Source organism: Solanum pennellii, chromosome 6, assembly GCF_001406875.1.
Source record: "Solanum pennellii chromosome 6, SPENNV200".
Lineage (NCBI taxonomy): Eukaryota > Viridiplantae > Streptophyta > Magnoliopsida > Solanales > Solanaceae > Solanum > Solanum pennellii.
The window spans coordinates 59,230,024-59,250,043 of record NC_028642.1 but is presented as its reverse complement, the minus strand read 5'-3'; the positions used below and the strand labels follow the sequence as shown (position 1 = coordinate 59,250,043).

Below are 20,020 nucleotides of genomic sequence, written 5' to 3'. Positions count from 1 at the left end.
TTTTAAATAAATAATTAGAAAATTAAATAAAATTCATTATATGATATTTATCCCTTTTCAATGTGTTAAACAAAGACACATTTTGATATTTAAAAATTAACTTTTAACTTTTTAATTTTACCTTTATAACAACATGCTTGATGATCTTTTAACAATATAAATATCATAATAGTGAAAAAAAATTCGACACACTATATCATCATCACAAAATGATCTCATATGTATATATGATAACCTACAAATTAATTCAACAAAAACTCCTGCAAAAATCACAAGTATAACATACACATATACCTTAATATATACATTTTTTTTTATAAATCCACGATTTAAAATAAACATAATCAAAAATAAAAGAAAAAAAAAACACCAATAAAAATTAATACATTTTTAACGTAACTTTCCACATACTAACATTCACAATGAATTACAAAACCAAACTTTTCATAATTTTATAACAATCTTTTCCACATTATATTATATCAGTAAAAACATCACCTTTTTTTTCCCTAGATTCATTCATGTTGAAATTTACCTGACCTGGTAACTTTTTATTCAAAGTATAAAACAGTAAATCTTGATTTCTTATAAAAAAAAATTATATTTGACGTCATAAATAGCAAAAGGGGGACATGGGAATTCACGAAATTATAGGGGGTCAATCGTATCACTGTCCGAAAAATAAATAAAATAATTTTTTTTAATAAATAAAAAGAAGAATTAATTTATTTTAAATTTGTATGAAAAAAAGAAAAAGCAAAATTTTCTGTAAAGTATAGAAGAAGACCTTGCGGTGGGTGTCTGTCGTGCATGCATTTTGTGTATCCATTTTTCATTTTTCTTCTTCATCTTCTTTGCTATGTAGACTCTGCATGCACACATTCAACTTTCTCTCTCTAAAAATCTGTAATTTTTTTTGTTTTCTCTCTCTAAAATTCTCTGCAAAATTGAATCTTTATCTGCTCTGTTTTTTTTATATCTTCATCGGAAACCACCGACCAACCACCGACCACCACCGTTAATTTTTTAGTTATTTTTTCTACAGTGTGTGTTTGACCCATTTTGATTCAGTTCAAGATTTTGTGTAAGTTATGTGCTCATGCTAAGGTTGATTTTTCATCTGGGTATTCGTTACATTTGATACTGAAGGTATTTTTTTAATTATTATTTGATCTGGGTTTATTGTTTTCTTGATGGGTTTTTTAGGGTTTGTGTTGATTTGAAAGATTTGTTGTTAAAGGTTTGATTTTTAGGGGGAAAAATGGGGTCAATGATTTGCATGAATGAGCTATGTCGTGCAACGACGTCGGTTGAGTGGAAGAAAGGGTGGGGATTCAAATCCGGTGGATTTGCTAAGCTTTGCTACAACTGCGGGTAATTAATTTATCTTGTACTAAATTAATTTTAGCTGTTTTTGCTATATATCTGGTTGATTTTTCTGATGTAAAGGGTAGTTTGGGGATATGGGGTTTTTGTGGATCTCCCTGAGATAGAGGGGGGCAATTTATATTTTCTTGTTGTGGAGAAATTTCTGATTGTTGCATTATGGGATTGTTCCTAAATTTTGGGTTTTTAGTCAAATATCACATTTGTGGCATATTGGTTTCTCCTTCAAGAGTGAGTATCCTCCACCTTTTGTTAGTGCATACTGTGATTACTTATTACGTGTAATAGTTTGGTCTTCTATGTGTATTTCGCAAAGTATGGAAGATTAGAATTCAAAGGACCTGTATGTTCTCATTTTCAAGCTTTTATCAAAAGAAAAATGAGTTTTACTTGATGAATTAGTGGTCATTGGAAACAAAGATGAGATCTTTCATTAGTTTTGGAAGAAAAATGAGTTTTACTTGATGTTTCCATGTTATATCTTAAAATACTAAGGCGTTTATTGTTAGATGCAACGAGTTCCAAGATAATAACTTGCACAAAATAGCTTATCGTTTGAGGCTGTAGTAGTTTCTTTCTTTGTTGTTTTTTGCTGGTCTTCCCATGTAAAATGGTATGTCAGCATCTTTGTCAACTTTTTGGTTGTTGATGACTTAATGTGGTTCTTTTTGGTTCTTGAAGTGAGAAGTATAAGTTGTTACCTTACATTATAGAAAAGAAAATCATAGTATAAGTTCTTATTGTTGGAAATTCAACTTCTTTATTAGAGCTCCCTTGTATGACACTGTTGTTGTTCCGGACTCATATTGCTATCGTTAATTTTTTTTCTTAGCTCTTCTTTATACAAGCGTCACAAAGTAAGAGCCTTTTCATCAGTCTTGACTTATAGTTGACTTGTAATTTATATGATATTTCTGCCTAGCTATTTATTAGTTAATCATGCAATCAGTAAACGAAAGTTTTGTGATTTCTCCTTATTTTTTGTCTGTAGATCTGCTTTTGAGAATTTCGTTTTCTGTGAAACATTCCACCCGGATGAATCTGGTTGGAGGGAATGCAGAACTTGTAGAAAGGTAGGTCACTGAATCTCATGTACTTTATCTGCATGGTCAACTATACTAGACTTGCATGGTCAACTAGTTTTTTTGATTCTATCTTCATTTGGTCTGGCAGCCTATACACTGTGGGTGCATTGCCTCAAAATATTTGTATGAGTACTTGGATTACGGAGGTGTTACATGTATAAAATGTGCACATCATTTGGATGGTCATTCCATCAGGCCAATACAGGTATCCTTTATTTTTTTAAAAAAAATTGTTTATTCATTTTTGTAGTAATTGCCATGATTTCTTCAAATCCGTTATTTCTTTTTTATATGTTTCCTTTGAGCCGAGGGTCTATCTGAAATAACTTCTCTACCAGTCTACCTCCCAAGGTAGGGGTAGGGTTTGCATAGTGTATGCAGTTAGTTGTGAAGTGTACCTAAAACATCAGTATCGCTGCCTCTCTCCCTCCTGTTCTGGATCAATAAGACTGATTTATATGCTTATATAATCTCTCAGCACCATATTCATTTTCATCATTGTACTTGGATAGCTAATGCTTAACAGTAACTTGGTCAAGTATATCATATATCCTTGTAAGTAGAAAAGGACAAATTAATCCGTTGGATCTTTTCATGTAAATTTGGTTACCAGCCAGCTTTTTGTGCTGATGAGTATACCTTAACATCCTTAAAAAAATCATTTTAACTTTAGAGTAGTAGATCCTTGTTGTCTTAAAGGAGCATTATGTATAGGATGGACTTTATGGAAACAAAGAAAATGGATATGTTTTGAAGGGGCCTTCTCTAGAAAGCCAAATGCTTCCACACTTCATAGTTTTCGCTTAAATTAGAAAATGTAAATGACTTAGAAGATTAACTTCTTTGTGCTCCCTAAAATTTTAGTATTTTAAAGCATTTTAGTGCAATTTATTTTATGAGTAAAATAAATACGCTTATGGAGAAGGAGGAACAGTGAATTTCCCTCCAATACTTTTTACTGCAATAACTCAATATGAGGATGTGTGAACACGAAATATGCCGATAACCTCATTTTTAGGGAGATGAACCTAAAATAGCTTGAAGTCCTTGAGCTTTGTAAAATGGTTGTGCCTCATTCACATGTTTTGCTCTATTTATTTACTTTATCGTATTTGATTAGTTTAGGGATTAAAAAAAAGAAAAAATTGTATGAGAACTTTAGAGCATGTAAAAAATTTAACTCAAATGAGTAAAATGAAGTAGTTTGTCAAAAATTCTTATACATACTTTGATTGGTATAGATATTAAGATAAAATGTTTAAGATTATTATAGCATGGTTAATAAAGAAGTGTTTATAATAATAATTTGGAATGTAACGATTAAGTAGTGGTTACAAAGACGTGAAATAATAAATAATAGTGGTATTTTACTCCTTTTAATTTAGGTGACACCATTTGGTTGGATAAGCAGTTTAAGATATGATTAAGAGAGAAAATTCACGTCTCATAAATTTGATAGGTGAATAGATTTTGAATTCTAAGAACTTGTGAAAATTGTATAAAATAATATTTATTAGTAGAATGGTGTGAAATATTTTTGAATACACCAAAATGGAAGGTTGTATAAAAATTGGCATAGCATTACTAATTTAAATTATTAAAGGAAGAATACTTTTCATCAATGGAAAAATGTCAAACTTATTGGAATGGATCAAAAAATTAAATTGGTGATTGTTGTTGATTACTTGGTTTTAAGGTTCATTGCAGTAAAGAAATGATATTGAAAATCTAGAATTGTTCATTTACACATTAAAATTTTGGATGAAAAAATATTTTGTTAAAGGAAATGGTCAAGAAAATTGTAAATAGAAAGGTAGATGGGTCAAGATATTTGTATAGTTATATAACATATGTACATACTTTCCTTTATTTATTTCTGTTTCTCTAATCAATCAATAAACAACCTCTTTTTTGTATAAACTTCTTTGTGTTTTATTGTCGTTTAGTATCATACATATTAACTTGTCAAATTTATTCTTTGCCCTCTCTTGCCAAGCTTACTTTGTAATTGGCATATATTCTCTATTTTTAGTTGTCATGTACTTAAAAAAATTATTTTACTCATGATCGCTCGCTTCTAGTTATAATAATTAGGTTCAGTTTGTGTAGAGATGTGTATGTAGTAAGAGGTAGAGAATCTCAAGTTATTGAATTATTGGAATAATACTTGCAAATGAAAGCAAAAAGTGCGATTATATATACCACTATAGAGCGATCCAACTACCGTCGAACTTCTCTATAGCAACCATCCTTTGACCCTATACCAACATTTCACTATAACGGCCAAGATTGTTTTGGAATTGATTTTTCATGTTACACTATATTTAATTTTCTGTAACAACATTTCACTATAGCAACCAAGAGATATTGAGGCAAACAACGCCATTATAGAGAGGTTTGTAGTTGGAAATGAAGCGTTAGTAGCATTAGTAGTTGGTTATTTTAAAGATTTGTGGATGTAGTTAAAATAACAGGGTCAAAATTAGCTCTCCAATAATGGGAGAAGAGTGAAGCCAAAGGCAGTTTACTTTCATGCTAATAACCATCGATGGTGAAAATTCGGACTGCCACTGCATTATATTACTTTCAAAACTTGACATAGTAATTCTGCAAATTGAGACAGCTTTTGCACTTGAGAGAAATCGTTTATGTATCTTGGTTTCTAGGTCTCTTAGAATTAGCCAGTCTTGTGTCTGTATTGTGTCCATGCAAGTGTCATTCCATGTAACACAGACACAACAGGTTGCTCTCTTTTTTCCTTTTTACATTTCTTTCTGTGCTTTGACATTTGATTATTTGATATTCAGACGTTCACTTTCTATTCTTGATATATGCTCTTCCTGGCAAGCTTACTTGGCATATTTGAATACACTGTCTTATCTTTGCTTGTCATATTTTAAGAAAACTTTCTAAATAATATTTTAAAGATATGGGTTAGTATCTAAAATGCAAAACTTTCTAAATAATATTTTAAAGATATGGGTTAGTATCTAAAATGCAGGGTCAAAATTATTTCTCTCCATTATGGGAGAAGAGTAAGGTTAATCGCAGTTTGGCCCCATGCTGGAGTACTGAGTAACCATCCAGAGTGAATTGTAACTGCCACCTTAGTATATCACTTTCTACCCTTCACATAGTAATTCGGCAATTGATGCAGCTTTTTCACTTAGAGCAGACATTCTATGTGTTTTGGTTTCTGGCGGTATTGTAATTATATATCTGGCGTCTATATTTGCCCATGCAACATTGAAAGACAATCCCACCAGAAAGCCAAAACCTAATCCCTGAAAGAAACAAACAAATTCAAGATATTGACGAATGAATTTTGTCTCTTTCTTTTATTTCACTTATCTAATCGGAGTTCGTTTTACGTGTGCTTTGAATGTGTATGCCCATTCACGTGGTATTTTACTAATTGTTGCATTCCCCGAAAGTATTCTCTTTGACAAATTTAGCTGATTGTTAGTTGACATAATTTGAGTCTTAATCATCTTATAAATGCTTTTGCAGATACCTGGTGATGATTTTCCTATTGGCAACTTGGGATCTAAGAGTGCAAAGCCACTGGGCATTGAGAATAAAATAGATGAGAATGACTTTGAACGAAGAAGGTTTATGCAGACCAATGAGCCTGGTCAACTCTTTCAAACGCAGAGGAATGACAAGAAACAAGATACAATGCTTCCTATTGGTAATGTCGGCACATGCTTTTCGAATTTGAATCAGCAGAACATTGGGGCTTCTCTCTTTGGCAAACCCGATAATGAGAGACCAAGTCAAGGTGTTAAAGATATGTATGATTCGATCAATCAGCCGTCTCTAAATTTTTGTTTAAGTACTCCAATTGGTACTTCAAGTTCAGGACAGCCTTTTCTTGGTGGAGATGTTGAAGGAAGGGAACAAAGCAAAACTTCTCCCTTCCAACAGGCCCAAAGGGCACGCCATATATTTCCCAAGCCCCCCAAACCTAGTCCCACCTCAGGTTCTGAATCAGTCAAAGGAATGGTTTCACAAGCACGGATTGCAAGGCCACCTGCTGAAGGGCGTGGTGGACGCAGTCAGTTACTGCCTCGATACTGGCCCCGGATTACAGACCAGGAGTTGGAGCAAATAGCTGGAGAGTATCCTTGATAACGTATTATTTTTGGTTGCTATTAGTTATCTTTGAGTTGTGTATCGCTCCTATTTTGTTTTACTTTAACTTGAATCTCAGCTTAAAGTCTACTATTGTACCACTGTTTGAGAAGGTCCTAAGTGCCAGTGATGCCGGACGAATTGGGCGTCTGGTGCTTCCCAAAGCATGTGCTGAAGTAATAGTTACTTCTTCAGATTTTTATCTTCTTTGTGAAGTTTAGACAATATGATATCTTGCCTGTTATTTGTATGGCCTCGAATGGTTAGCTTGCGATGCACCTTCTCTGCTTAATCAATGCCCATTCCTATGCAGGCATACTTCCCTCCAATTAACCAATCAGAGGGTCTACCTATAAGGATTCAGGATATTAAGGGTAAAGAGTGGACATTTCAATTCCGATTTTGGCCCAATAACAACAGCCGGATGTATGTTTTGGAGGGTGTTACCCCTTGTATACAGAATATGCAATTGCAAGCTGGTGATACTGGTAAATATCCATGCTTTCATCTTATAAAAAAAGATATTTTTCCATCTCTGGCAGAATGGCTAGTTATCAGACTCGCTGTCTTTCCTTTAGTTTGGTCATCAATTGATTCTGTATTTGATAGTGATTATGATTTTCAGATAGAAATACTAATTATGGTCTTCTGTTGTAGTGATATTCAGTCGAATAGATCCTGGAGGAAAGCTTGTTATGGGATTTCGGAAGGCAACAAACAATGTTGACATGCAGGTTATCTACAGAAACATTGTTTGCTATAGTCAGCGCTCTTTTCCTGATTAGTGAAGTGAGTTTATTTCCCTCTTTTTGTATGCAAAACAGGATCCTCAAACGCCTAACCTTCCCAGTGGCAATGGCTCTGGAGAAACTTCATTTCCTGGCATGGCTGATAACTTCCCGGTGAGTTTTTACTCTAGCCTTCTAGGTCTTTTTGCAAAGCTGGTATTGTCACATGCTTGCAGCATTTGAATTTGCTCTTTCCCGTAATGTGAATTCTTTTTGCCGTCAAACCTTGAAAAGAATGGAGGCAGGACAAGCGATGATACTATGAACCGGCAAGTGCCGATGTCAGAGAAGAAAAAGGCACGAAACATTGGGTCCAAAAATAGGAGGCTTCTTATGCATGCTGATGATGCTATGGAACTTAGAATCACTTGGGAAGAAATACAAGAATTGCTAAGGCCATCTCCAACTGCCAAGCCTAACATTGTTGTGGTTGAGGACTGTGAATTTGAGGAATATGAAGTAAGTCCAACCAAAATACGGAAGCCACAAAAATTGTCTCTTTACTTCTAATGCTATATTTTTCGCTTTTCATAGAGTCAATCAAGTTTAATCCTCTTTTTTTTCTTCCTCAATAGGAAGCACCAGTCTTTGGAAAGAGGACGATATTTACTGCTCGATCTTCTGGGTAAGGGAAAGACTAAATGTACCGAGTGAAACTTATTTGTAGTTCTCTATCATGTCAATGGATTAACTTGTGCATGCCAATGTTATCAAAAGCAAAAAACGCAAAAAAGCTGTAAGATCTACTGTGATTTGGTAATATGTTTTCACCTTTGCTTTAGCTGGTCATATCAAAACTACACTTACGAGAAATGTTTGGCTGCTATCTGTCTGATATTTTGTTTTTGTTGGACTTCAATGCTGATCTGTGTTGTACCGTTGCACAGGGATCAGGAGCAATGGGCTCAATGTGACAGCTGTTCTAAATGGCGTAGATTGCCGCTGCACATTCTCCTTCCTGCAAAGTGGACTTGTTCTGACAATATTTGGGACTCAAGAAGGTGTATATCTGGTTCCTTTGATCTCCTACTTCGGATTCACGTTTGAGTCTAGACTAGTTATATCATTTTCATTTTTAAGATATCACATAGCTAAAAGAAAAAGAAAATTTGCTTTTTACCCATGTAGTGGTCTCTCTCTTGGTAGGTAAACCATAAACATGGGTGTAATTCCGCTCGACCGAATTTAGTGGCTTCCTACTGTGATATTGGTAGTCTGTACAAACTGAAGATACATTTGTGTTAGATGAATGCATCGTGTTTTCAGATGCATTTGCTTTGTTTCATCTGTGCCTGTGTGTTCTATGGGAATTGGCCTATACAAATTTTGTGCTATTTAATATATTCATATATTAAACAGATACTCTCTGAAGAATGACCGTTTCTTACCCTTTTTCTGTAAACTTTATTACAGATGCTCTTGTGCTGCTCCTGATGAGATTAGTCCGAGGGAACTGGAAGCTCTCCTTCGAGTTGGCAAGGGTATTGGATATCTTTTCTCATTATTTAACAGAAATCTTCCCTCCTCTTCTTTTACCTGCTGATTCTTTGTTAATGACACAATCTTTACAAGGATATATATATATATATGTGTGTGTGTGTGTGTGTGTGTGTGGACAAGAATTACAACATGTGATTTAAATGGGTTTATTGCTGGTAGAATTAAGGTATGAATGTGCTAAAAGGTCACATTTCACAAGGAATAAATAGTTCTATGTACAAGCTTCGTTGAACCATCAAATTCTGTGCATTTTGTAAATGCAAGTTTAAGGACTCACTTTTCCGTTTACTTGCATATACAAAATACACCTTTCTGTCAGGAATTGATGGTTCATTTTGAAGCTTTAAGGTTTATTTTTAAAAAAAAAAAAGACATTTCAAAAAAGTGAGGTTAAGGAATTTCTGCTACACTTCTCTCTCCTGATTCTAGGAAATCGACTTTTCATTTATACCGTGATGTTTATCTGCTCAAAGTATTACACTTTAGGAAATCTGTTTCACTATGATTGGTGGGGAAGTTTTCCTTTTTTTTCTTTTTTTTTTATGTGTGATATTTTAATTGCACAATCCATATCTCACGCCTCCTAACATCCTAAAGAGCTGCCAAATAAAATGTGTTACATTGATGTTCCTTTGGGATTCCAGCAAGTTCGAGAGCTTCTTTGTTGCCACCCGACTTATGAAGGGCTTTATGATGAATGTGTCTAATTAATTTTGAAAATAGTAGATGCATTGTAATTCTTGTATGAAACACTTCATAACTTGAAACACATGAATTATGCTTACCTTATTTAGATAATCTGAGTCAACTCACTATTAGTGTCTCCTCATTCCAGATCCTAAGAGGCGAAAACTTGTAGAAAACAATGAAGATTTAGAGTCTTCTGGCCTAGATGCCTTGGCAACAGTTGCTGCAAGCGACATGGGAGATAGCATTGGCGACATGGGAGAGCCATCAGTTGGAGCCACAACAAAACATCCTCGGCATCGCGCTGGTTGCAGTTGCATTGTGTGCATTCAGCCTCCAAGTGGGAAGGGCAAGCACCATCCCACGTGTAAGTGCAATGTCTGTTTGACTGTGAAACGTCGTTTTAAAACACTCATGTTGCGTAAGAAGAAAAAACAATCAGAACGAGAAGCAGAACTTGCACAGGCAAAAGATCAGGTCCCTCCTAAAGATGAATCAGAAACAGACGGGATGACGAGTGGAGTAGAGTTGCTTCAAATGAATCATTCCGAGAATGAACACATGAATCACTCTGACAATGAAAGGAATTCAAATGGGGATCAAGTGGAGGAGTTCGGACCTGGGAAGGGTCAGTTGGACCTGAACTGCCATCCAAACCGTGATGACGACATGCTAGCTGAGGCCACTGCTGGAATGAGCATGACCTCCCTTGTTAATGCTACCAACCTACCCCTGGAGTATCTAACGCAGAATAGGCTCGAGAGCTTGGGCAACTCTTTACTGTCACAAGCTGCCAGTGAGAGTGAAGGGCACCCCCCTGATAATGGATTCGGGAAAACTGCAGATGTTGAATCAGGGGGTAAAGGCGCCAAAGCGTAAATTAAGTCTCTACCTTCAGTTTGGTAATTTCTTTTGTGTTTTTTCCAGTTATATTATATGAGCCTTTTGTTAAGATATATAGTGTTGTTCACAACCTCATTGTTGAGGTGTTATACATACTCACAGTTGAAGGAGTCTGTTGTGTCTTAAATTCCTTCACTTTTTGTTGGTTTCTCATACATACCTTCTGCTGGAAAATGTACTTTTGTTATTTTACCTAAATTGTACTCTATCAAGGAAAAACTACCAAAGTTCAGGGATGTTTGTCACATCATTTACTTCTTTTTAGGTTGCACCAATATTTTATCTTCTGATATGGCATGGCGGATTCAAGATTTAAAGTTTATGGGCTCTAATTATAGGGGTGTGCAAAACTTGGTTTAACCGATGAATCGGACGGAAAAAAACTCGGTTTTGGTTATTCTTTCTAAAAAAATTTTACTGGATTATTGATTTGGTTTTCGATTTTATGATTTTGGTTGATAATCCTATATGATTATATTAAAATTATTATTTCATTCCTAATTATATAACAATGACTTTGACATTGTATTAACTTTATTTCCTAAATTTTAGTATTAATTTTGACCATGGCTACTCAAACTAGTCTTTCTATTGCGACATCCTCTCTCTTTTTAATTTTAGATTTTATTAGATTTGACTGTGACAAAGACGTGCAAGTTAATGTTATTATCGCAATGAGAACAAATTTGAATAATACGGTGTTAAATTTATATTCTTACTGCTATTTCTATTTTATGACTATCTTGTATACATATATATTGTTGCTACTATTTCTATTTTATGAATATCTTGTATACATGGCTATATGAGCATTGTATTGTTGATTATCGATCAAACTATTAAGGATCAAAATCGCTTAATTGACAATAGATAATAAATATCTTAGTGGTTTGATAATCAAGTCAGTGTGTTCACAAATCAAAAATTGATAAATAGTATATAAAAGTAGACAAAATCCGTTGATACGCACCTAGCTCCAAATAGTATTTGTTATGTTTCAATTTACGTGATATGTTTCTTTTTAAGTCTGTGTAAAAAAGAATGTTATGTTTTTATAATTATATTTGACTATAAAATTTGTTATTTATCCTAATATAACGATTTATAGTAACATTCACTCTCACACAAATGATCAAGGAATATTTTAGACCACAAATTTTAGAAGTCCTCCTTAGACTTTATGTCAAGTCAAATGATGTCACATAAATCGAGTCAGAGGAAGATTTATGCAATGAATTGCTTTGTCTTCGGTGTACCTTGGTTTCATCAATCTCACTCGCTCACTTGCTGGAGTGGCTGAGACTAGATTGATAGAGCACATGACATCTACTTCGTTATGTTTCTGACTTGCTTTCCGCTCTTCTTGTCGTTGACAACTTCAGTCAACCTAGTTCTGAGCCTTCTCTTCTACTCTATCTGCTTATTAGTGCCTTGAATACGCAGGGAAAAGACGTTTAAAGTGGAGGAAAAATCTCCCTATACCAAATTCACCATTTTAAAGGGAAAAAGTGATTGATATTTCTTTCGTCTTAAATAATTTATCATATTTCTCTTTTACACGTTCCTTTAGAAAACATTTATTTGGAAGCTTCTTTTCCGATTATTATTTATTTCTTAAGATATATCCTCTCTTCATTAAATATTTACTCGATTTATCTACTACAATAAAAAAGACATTTAGTTGTAATAGGTTTTTCTATTAGCGACCACAAAATTTTTCAACAATAATTGAGTTAATGTCATCGCTAAAGCCTTTAACGACATTTATATTAAGTATTGATTATAAATTCTTATATTTACTATAGTTGTTAAATACAATTTAAAGGCATTTATATTATTAGTGCAAACTTCATTATTTGTTTTAGGAGGTGTTTGTAATCTTATATAAATGAGAAAAGTTGTCTTGAACTTCTAAAATGACAATTTGAGACAATAACTTTTAAAAATCACACAGATAAATTGAGTGAACAGCTCAACGAAATGCAATAATAACCATTTTAGGAACCCTATTTGAAAAATACTAGCTGAAATTTCAAGGTTTTTGGATTTTGGCTGCTTCAAAATCAACTTCAGACAACAGTTGAAACAAATTAACATTATTGAGTAAGTTAATATCAATTATTAATATTTGAAAGATTTAATGACTAAAAATCGCATCTAAACTTTAACTTCTTTACGAGTTTTATATCTCAACTATCCATTATTTTCTTTATTAGCCTAAACCATCACTTCTTTTGTATTAAAACGCATCTCCGTGATGAATTAGCCAAATATTTGTTCTCAATAGACACGAAAGCTTGTGATAGATGATAGTCACAATACATGTACAAATAATTTGAAAGAGCTAATGGTTAAAAAAAAAAAACATGAACTATTACTTTTTTTGCGGATTTCATACCTCAACTATCAATTGTTCTCATTACCCACCTAATTATCACTCCCTTAAAACACACATTGATAATAAAGCACAATTTCGCATCAAGATGTGTATTGATACTAAGAGAGTTATAGTTGAGGTGGTATGAAACTCGCGAAAAAATGATGGTTTAGACAGGTAAGTAGAACAATAGAGGGTTGAGGTATGAAACTCACCAAAAAAGGTGACAGTTTTTGTTGTGTTTTACCATTAACTACTATCCTTTAGCTTGCAATTTGTATCCACTGATTTAAATCAGTCACAAGGACCTAAAAAAGCAACTATTTCTAGAGTGAATATGTACATGCTCACAGCTTTCTCCACAAAGACATGATGTACAATAACATTCATCTGAAGTATTACGTATCTAACAAAATACACAGGAAGCTTGACATTTTACATGATACAAAAAAAAATATACAAGGCCATACCTCTGCTTAAGAAAACAAAAGGCTCTCATACAAGAGCGAAATTTCTTCAAAATAAATACCTATGATATCATGTTTCTCCATTTGTCCTTCAAGTCTGTCTGCACAAAATTGTTTAGACTTCATAAGTAGGAGTAATATAAGACCAGTCTATAAATAGTAGTAGTATCAAAAAACACTTACTGCTGTCCTCACTGAAAATATGTTAGGATAAGTGTTTAAGATGAACTTCCAGTTTCCAATACCATACCTACAAAAAAAGGAAAACAATTAGAGCACTAAACCTTGTGTCGTTATTTCTTTAAAATCAGAGGAAGTAAGAGATGCTTCATACTTCCGTACACCAGCTCTCAAAGTTTCTTCTTCCAACGAACTCCATTTCATAACCTTTCTCCTTGTGGTGATCTTTTTATATTCATACTTCTTCAGGGGAGAAACTCTCACCGTCTTTGGCGTAGGTAATGTAACCCTATTCGCTTTACTTGGTGATCCTTCAGTTAACTTGTCTAGGAAATCATCCAACTGTATACAATTTTGTTTCCATTAGCACACAAATTACAAATTCATTTCCCTCAATTTGGATATTTTTCTCTTTGTGTGCCTAGGACAATTTTTTTCAAACAATAATATGCTTTAATGTTTATGCTATAAATATTCCTTTGGCAAAACCAAATCTAGAGCTAATATCTGATCTAACCCCTCTAATCTCTACTATACAAAGAATATTTACATTACTTGACTTGGCAAAAAGTTTTGCGCATTTGGTTACAAATAATCATTTAGTGACTAGGCTAGTAAAGCTTTGATTTTGAGGATAAACAAATACTATCTTGCATTGAAGACTTCAAGTTACTATACACTCAAGAGCATACTAAAGAGCATTGTGCATCAATACATGCCAAGAAGCAGAGCATTTGACTGTATTTTTAAGCAGGTGGAGGCAAAAAAATTTTTTGATGCATATACCTCAATTGGATTGGAAGTAGTGTTTTGGTTCAATTGGTCTGGCTTGGATGCAGCACTATGATGAAAATTATGCTGAGCCTCACATTTGTCCCCACTAGCTTGAAACAATCTGCTACTGAAGGCCATTGGAGGAGGGGCTCTGTCACTGCTATTCCCAGCAGGCTGATGACCCATATTATCCCTTGCCAAATGAGACAAAGTCTCAGCATAACCTAGTGCCTCAGGTAGAGGATCCTTTACCATAGCACGCAGCTCCAATGAACTCAATTTAAGTGCTTTCTCTGCTTTGTGTATTTCAGCGGAAGAGGGTAAACCATCCTGTCCACCTCCACCAGATGCCTTAAGTTCTAACTCAGTAGAATCATTGATCCTGACACCTTCTCTGGTGCGTTTGAAAGCAACATGCTTCTTCCTGCGCAATGCAGTTCCTTTGGACACTTCTGCAAGCAGAAAAACAATTATCTAAACATAAAACTCATGAGATTTATACGAGTTCAGCAAGAAAAATGTCAAGTAATCCTTTACCCCTTAATAAGGATAAACTGATAATGGTATTACTAAGAAATGTCAAAAGTAGTCCCCTTTATAATATCTAATCAAGAGTGCCCATATAAACTACAGAAAAAAAACACATAATTCAGCATTTAACACCAACATACAGAATTCGGTCATCATTCATGAACTGGAGAAATAAGCAGATAATAGGTACAAATTTATCATCCAAATTTGATCTTATCATAGAGTTTAATAACACATTACCTCTGTTATTTTTCCGGCGAGCTCCTTCTTTGTTCAACCCTCCAAAAAGTGTCTCCATTGTCTCATCAGACTGGTAAGCTTCCGCCACAACATCAAGAAAAGGAGACCCCGTTCTCTCTTTAGCTTCTCTAACAAAAAACTTAACCGACTCAACAGCAACTATGGCTTTACTCTTCCTTATCACACTGTAAGAACACTTATCATCCCATAAAGCCGCCTCTATTTCATCCCTCCAATTCCATAACTCTTCCGATACAAACCCTACATTCTCTAATTTCTCCGTTAAATTGATTTTCCTTTTCCATATCCTCCTTACAGCGTCAAAATACTTACCTTTATCACCTCCTGTCCCTTCACTATTCAGAAACTTCACCGTACACTCCACTGCCACCGCACAATACGCAGCTTTCATAACATCTGAAGCTTCAATCCCATCTTGATAATTTAGTTCCTCAATCAGTTCCAGAAAATCGAGGATTTTCTCATTAACTGAACCGTTAGAAATCTCAGATTCGATTTTTCGGATAAGCAGCGCCTTTTTTAGATTCGGCTTGTCGTTTGGAAGTGGAAGAACGTGAATGAAGCCGTTAAGAACGCTGTCGTCGAGCGGTTGCCGGAGGATGAATTCGAGAATCCAATGAGAAATATCAGTGTCGATATCCATTCGTAAAAGCATGAACTGGAACCCTAAAAACCCAAAATCCTTCGTAGCTATTGCTAGGGTTCCTTAAGAAATCAATATTCGGGTCGGGCCAGGTGATCCTCGGTTTCTTCGCCGGTTGCATAAATGCTCCGAACAATTTACTCCGGCGATGCTACGATTATATATAGGGCTCCTTCGTTTGATTCAAATTTCAAATAGAATCGTCAAGTCCTGAGTAGGCTGTTTCTTAATTTGTAACAGAACATTTTATACCTACGAACATTCAATTTTATATAAATTTTTAAGTTTATACAATTCATCTTGTAATTTGTATAATGAGATCTATATATGAATAATTATAAGCGTATATAACTAAAATATATGTATATGTGTTTATATATATATTTTTCTAATCGTTTTATACAAATACAAACATATTTTATGCAAAAAATATAAAATGACTAATTATATATCAAAAATGTCTAATTATTATATATCAAAAATATCTAATTATATATCGAATCAAATGACAAAAAAAAAATCTATAAATTACAATTGAAATAAAGTATAACGATAACATTTAATTTATATAATTAAATATATTTGATTATTTTAACACCTTTTGGATGGTTGTTATTTCTAATCCTTCCGTTCGATTTTATATGTCATTTTTTACTTTACAATTGAATTTAAAAATGATGTAATTTTACCCTTTTACAATTAATCAATTATTTTTGAGACTCAAATTTTCAAAAAAAGAATATAAATTAATTTATTTTGATTAATTAATTTAACTAATGAACATGAACCATTTACTTAGCTTTTCTAAGTTGGTGAGATGTATATTTTCAAAGCTAATAACTCATAAGGATAAAAAAGAAAAAATTATGCATTGATTTATGAAATGACAAGTATTATGGACTAACTATTTTAATAAAGAATGACATATAAAATAGAACGGGAGAGTATTATTAGTTTAAGTATAATGTATGTTTTGATCGTCACTTAGATTATATTTGTATTGTATAAGGTTATATCTATTGTTAAATAACAATGGAAAGACTCGTTTTATGTAGCAATCCCATTGATATGAACATTTTCTTCTCATTTGTCTTTATTTATTATTATTCATAATTATATTTTATCATTTGTTTTACGTTTTCGTAATAGCTCACGTTTGTACCTTACATTTCTTACATATTTACCATTCAAATTATAAAGGAGCAACAATTGATATTTGAATGATAAAACCAAATTCAAAATGTATTACAAACTTTAATACTTATGAGAATATTTGCAAATGAATTTATAGGGGGAAAACTATGTAATGTAAATTCATAATTTCTTCATAAAGTTAAATATTGTATGTATATAATTTCTAAAATTGACATAATATTACAATCTAACACTCATAATATAAGAAAGTTACATAATGCACTTTATTGTGTTTGGAGTTATTTACCTTTAAAATTAGAAATTAATATTTATTAATTCTTATAATTTGTTTTTTTTTAAAAGATGGACTTGTATTATTCTAGAAATTCTAATTTTATAAGTATTATGTTTGGAATGCATTTACATATTAGAAGCAATGAATGTTGTAACATGTTTGGATTCATTTTCTATATTTTTTAATTAATGTAAGAGAAACCATGAATGTAGTAATATGCTTGGGTTCATTTCTAGATGTTTCAATTAATGTAAGAGAATTGTCTACGTTCAATCACTAATATGTAATAAGTCTTTATTTCCGAGCGTTATATTTATTTAATTATTATTAATATTGAATAATAATTTGTGGTGCATGTTAGACTTCAATGTTCCTTATACACCGATTAAATCTTCTTTCAATATTTTAATTCATTGAATTATATATTAACTTGAATCAAAATAAATTTAAATTTTTACATATTATTGAGATTAATCATATAACATATAATGAATTTGTAAATAAACTTATTTACGTGAATCAAACAACAATCTTAAGACAAGAGGTTATCATATGAGTGCAACTCGTGTTGCAACCCAAATATTTCATGGATATAATCTTTTCACAGGCACAATCACATGATCCGCATAAAAAAAGCTAATCGAAATTCAGTTAAAAAGTTTTAAAATGTAATTCTAATTAAAATAAATTTAAAAATTTATATCTTATCAAAACTAATAATAAAACGTATAAAATAATTTTACAATAAAACATTAATAATAATAATCAAATACTATTCATATCGCAACCAATTAATTTTCCTAAATATTTCATTAATACATATTACCCCAATCGTAGGCGCAATCACATGACTCGCAAGGATAAAGCTAGCAGGAATTCAGTTAAGAAGTCACCAATTTAATTATTAAATTAAAAAAAGGTATAAATATTAGTGGTGCAATTTTCTTCGCTCTCATTCTAATTCTAATTCTAATTCTAATAATAATAATGCTTCAACTTCTATCGAACACTTAGCGCCTTTGTCACTTTGTCCATTTTCGTGATCCGAAGCTTTACAGGTTCATCTTCTTCCTCCATTTTTTTCTCTCCTTTTTACTTGTTCGTATAATCGTATGAATACTGAAAAAATGATTCAGTTTTTCTATGAAGTATCAGATCTATGATTTTGCATTTTGGTAATCTTCTTCATATATTAACATATTCTTATTTAAAAAAAAAATTTACTCTGCATTTTTATTGAATTTGTTGTTCGTGTTTGGATCTGTATATATCTTCGTTGAATACATCTCGTTTTTAAATATATTTGAACGTTTTGTTTTCAGCTGAGCTGGTTTTGTATGATTCATGGACGCACGATTGCGATAAGGTAAAAAAGAAAAACTCGTTTCTCAAATTGTGAGATGATTTTTGTATTTAGGTTTATGTATGAAAATTTATATTGATGTGTAGATTTTGAAGTTGGAATTGAAGAAGGAGTGAAAATGACAGAAAGCCAGAGGTTTCAGCTGGGGACCATTGGAGCACTGACTTTGTCGGTGGTGTCTTCTGTGTCCATTGTAATTTGCAATAAGGCGCTAATTAGCACATTAGGTTTTACATTTGGTGAGTTTTGATAACTTTTTTGGTAATGCAAATAATGGATGGTGTTTTGTTGTTTTTCTTTTGTTCATGTTCATTAGTGTAATAACTAATCTTACAAGTGAATTGCTTACATGCTTCGTGAAATTAGGCACCTGCTTTATAATTGATACTATTTAATTTACCTTAAAAGATGAATTAGCTGATACATCGAAATAGAGGAATCAACATAGAGGATTTCATATAGCCAATAACAAATATTTGGATTGAAGGATAGTTGATTGATTCATTGATTGTTTTAACCTGGTTCTATGAGATTCACTAAGAGCTTGTGCAGGAAAGTTTCTAAGTTTCTAAGATTGTCTCGTTTCTTCGATCGGGATGAATGTTCCGACCTCAACTAGCTTGGGATTGAGGCATAGATAGTTGTTGTTTGGGTGAATGTGATTCAGTAAACGTCAATATTCTCTGTTGAAAAATGGGTTCACCTATGTAATTAGTGGGGACCAGAACAAGCTCAAATATTTGGTTTAGTTATTTCTCATGTTTGTGCTCTATTTAGTCATTATGCAATATTTTCTCTATTCCCTTAATGTAAAACAACTCAATGTGACAGTTGTTGAATTTGGCTTATGGCATACGAGCAGTAGTAGGAGAGAATACAGAATCAAATGTACCAAAAAAGAACGAGAGAACACAAAATCATGTGCAAGTGTTTGCATATAGTTAAACAAAAGTTAGAACATAATGGAAATGAAAGATACTTCTAGATATTGCGCATTCGCATCTAAAATAAATTTGGTTGTCAGTTGACACTTTTTTTTGGTTATAAAAAAATTGATAAGGAAATAGAGAGTTGGGAAAAGGATGATCCAATTTGGATCAGGGGATTGTTAATTTGTTGACACTTCTATTTTGGTACCTGCAAAACCTCATAAAAGAAAATTTTTAATTCTTATATCATTCTGCTTTGAGTTTCTAACTTCTTAAATTTTTCTCTCAGCTACGACTTTGACAAGCTGGCATCTTTTAGTTACATTTTGTTCGCTCCATGTGGCAAGATGGATGAGATTTTTTGAGCACAAGCCTTTTGATCCAAAAGCCGTTATGGGCTTCGGAATACTGAATGGGTCCTCTATTGGACTTCTTAATCTAAGCCTGGGGTTCAATTCTGTTGGATTTTATCAGGTTTGTTCCTTTTCCTTTTTGCTGTTAATGACTATCTGGTTTGAATGTTCTTTACCTGGGATCCTGGCTGCCTTAAATAGTGATTTATCTGGATAAGATCTTCTCCCCC

General features: G+C 33.0%; 3 protein-coding genes across 3 annotated transcripts in view; 2 read left to right on the top strand and 1 right to left on the bottom strand.

The window, feature by feature from the left end:
* The first annotated feature begins 779 nt into the window (after positions 1-779).
* On the top strand, positions 780-10,459 carry LOC107022864 (B3 domain-containing transcription repressor VAL1-like). Its single transcript, XM_015223441.2, has 14 exons — positions 780-1,149; positions 1,241-1,374; positions 2,378-2,459; positions 2,560-2,676; positions 5,982-6,592; positions 6,685-6,781; positions 6,919-7,093; positions 7,263-7,339; positions 7,430-7,507; positions 7,628-7,852; positions 7,969-8,018; positions 8,281-8,394; positions 8,807-8,874; positions 9,729-10,459. The coding sequence occupies exons 2-14, from the start codon at positions 1,262-1,264 to the stop codon at positions 10,457-10,459; spliced, it is 2,538 nt and encodes an 845-aa protein (XP_015078927.1). The 5' UTR covers positions 780-1,149; positions 1,241-1,261.
* Positions 10,460-13,169: 2,710 nt separating this feature from the next.
* LOC107021323 lies at positions 13,170-15,968 on the bottom strand. Its single transcript, XM_015221961.2, has 5 exons — positions 15,053-15,968; positions 14,294-14,733; positions 13,662-13,849; positions 13,511-13,577; positions 13,170-13,428 (listed from the first exon to the last, which is right to left on the bottom strand). Exons 1-5 carry the CDS (start codon positions 15,726-15,728, stop codon positions 13,390-13,392), a joined length of 1,410 nt encoding a protein of 469 aa, XP_015077447.1. The 5' UTR covers positions 15,729-15,968; the 3' UTR covers positions 13,170-13,389.
* A 2,079-nt stretch (positions 15,969-18,047) lies between these two features.
* LOC107021614 (UDP-xylose transporter 3-like) overlaps positions 18,048-20,020 on the top strand; it is a 6,084-nt gene continuing 4,111 nt past the window's right edge. Inside the window, exons 1-4 of the mRNA XM_015222304.2 lie at positions 18,048-18,203; positions 18,468-18,511; positions 18,595-18,747; positions 19,727-19,911. Coding sequence (XP_015077790.1) covers positions 18,627-18,747; positions 19,727-19,911 — 306 coding nt within the window. The 5' untranslated portion in view covers positions 18,048-18,203; positions 18,468-18,511; positions 18,595-18,626. The remainder of the gene's footprint in view (positions 18,204-18,467; positions 18,512-18,594; positions 18,748-19,726; positions 19,912-20,020) is intronic.

Coding starts and splice junctions, on each gene's coding strand:
- LOC107022864 (XM_015223441.2), top strand. CDS start 1,262: ATGGGGTCAATGATTTGCATGAATGAGCTATGTCGTGCAACGACGTCG. Junction 1,375..2,377: donor AAGCTTTGCTACAACTGCGG/GTAATTAATTTA, acceptor TTTTGTCTGTAG/ATCTGCTTTTGAGAATTTCG. Junction 2,460..2,559: donor AATGCAGAACTTGTAGAAAG/GTAGGTCACTGA, acceptor TTGGTCTGGCAG/CCTATACACTGTGGGTGCAT.
- LOC107021323 (XM_015221961.2), bottom strand. CDS start 15,728: ATGCTTTTACGAATGGATATCGACACTGATATTTCTCATTGGATTCTC. Junction 13,850..14,293: donor CTACTTCCAATCCAATTGAG/GTATATGCATCA, acceptor AATTGTATACAG/TTGGATGATTTCCTAGACAA. Junction 13,429..13,510: donor TATTTTCAGTGAGGACAGCA/GTAAGTGTTTTT, acceptor AATTTTGTGCAG/ACAGACTTGAAGGACAAATG.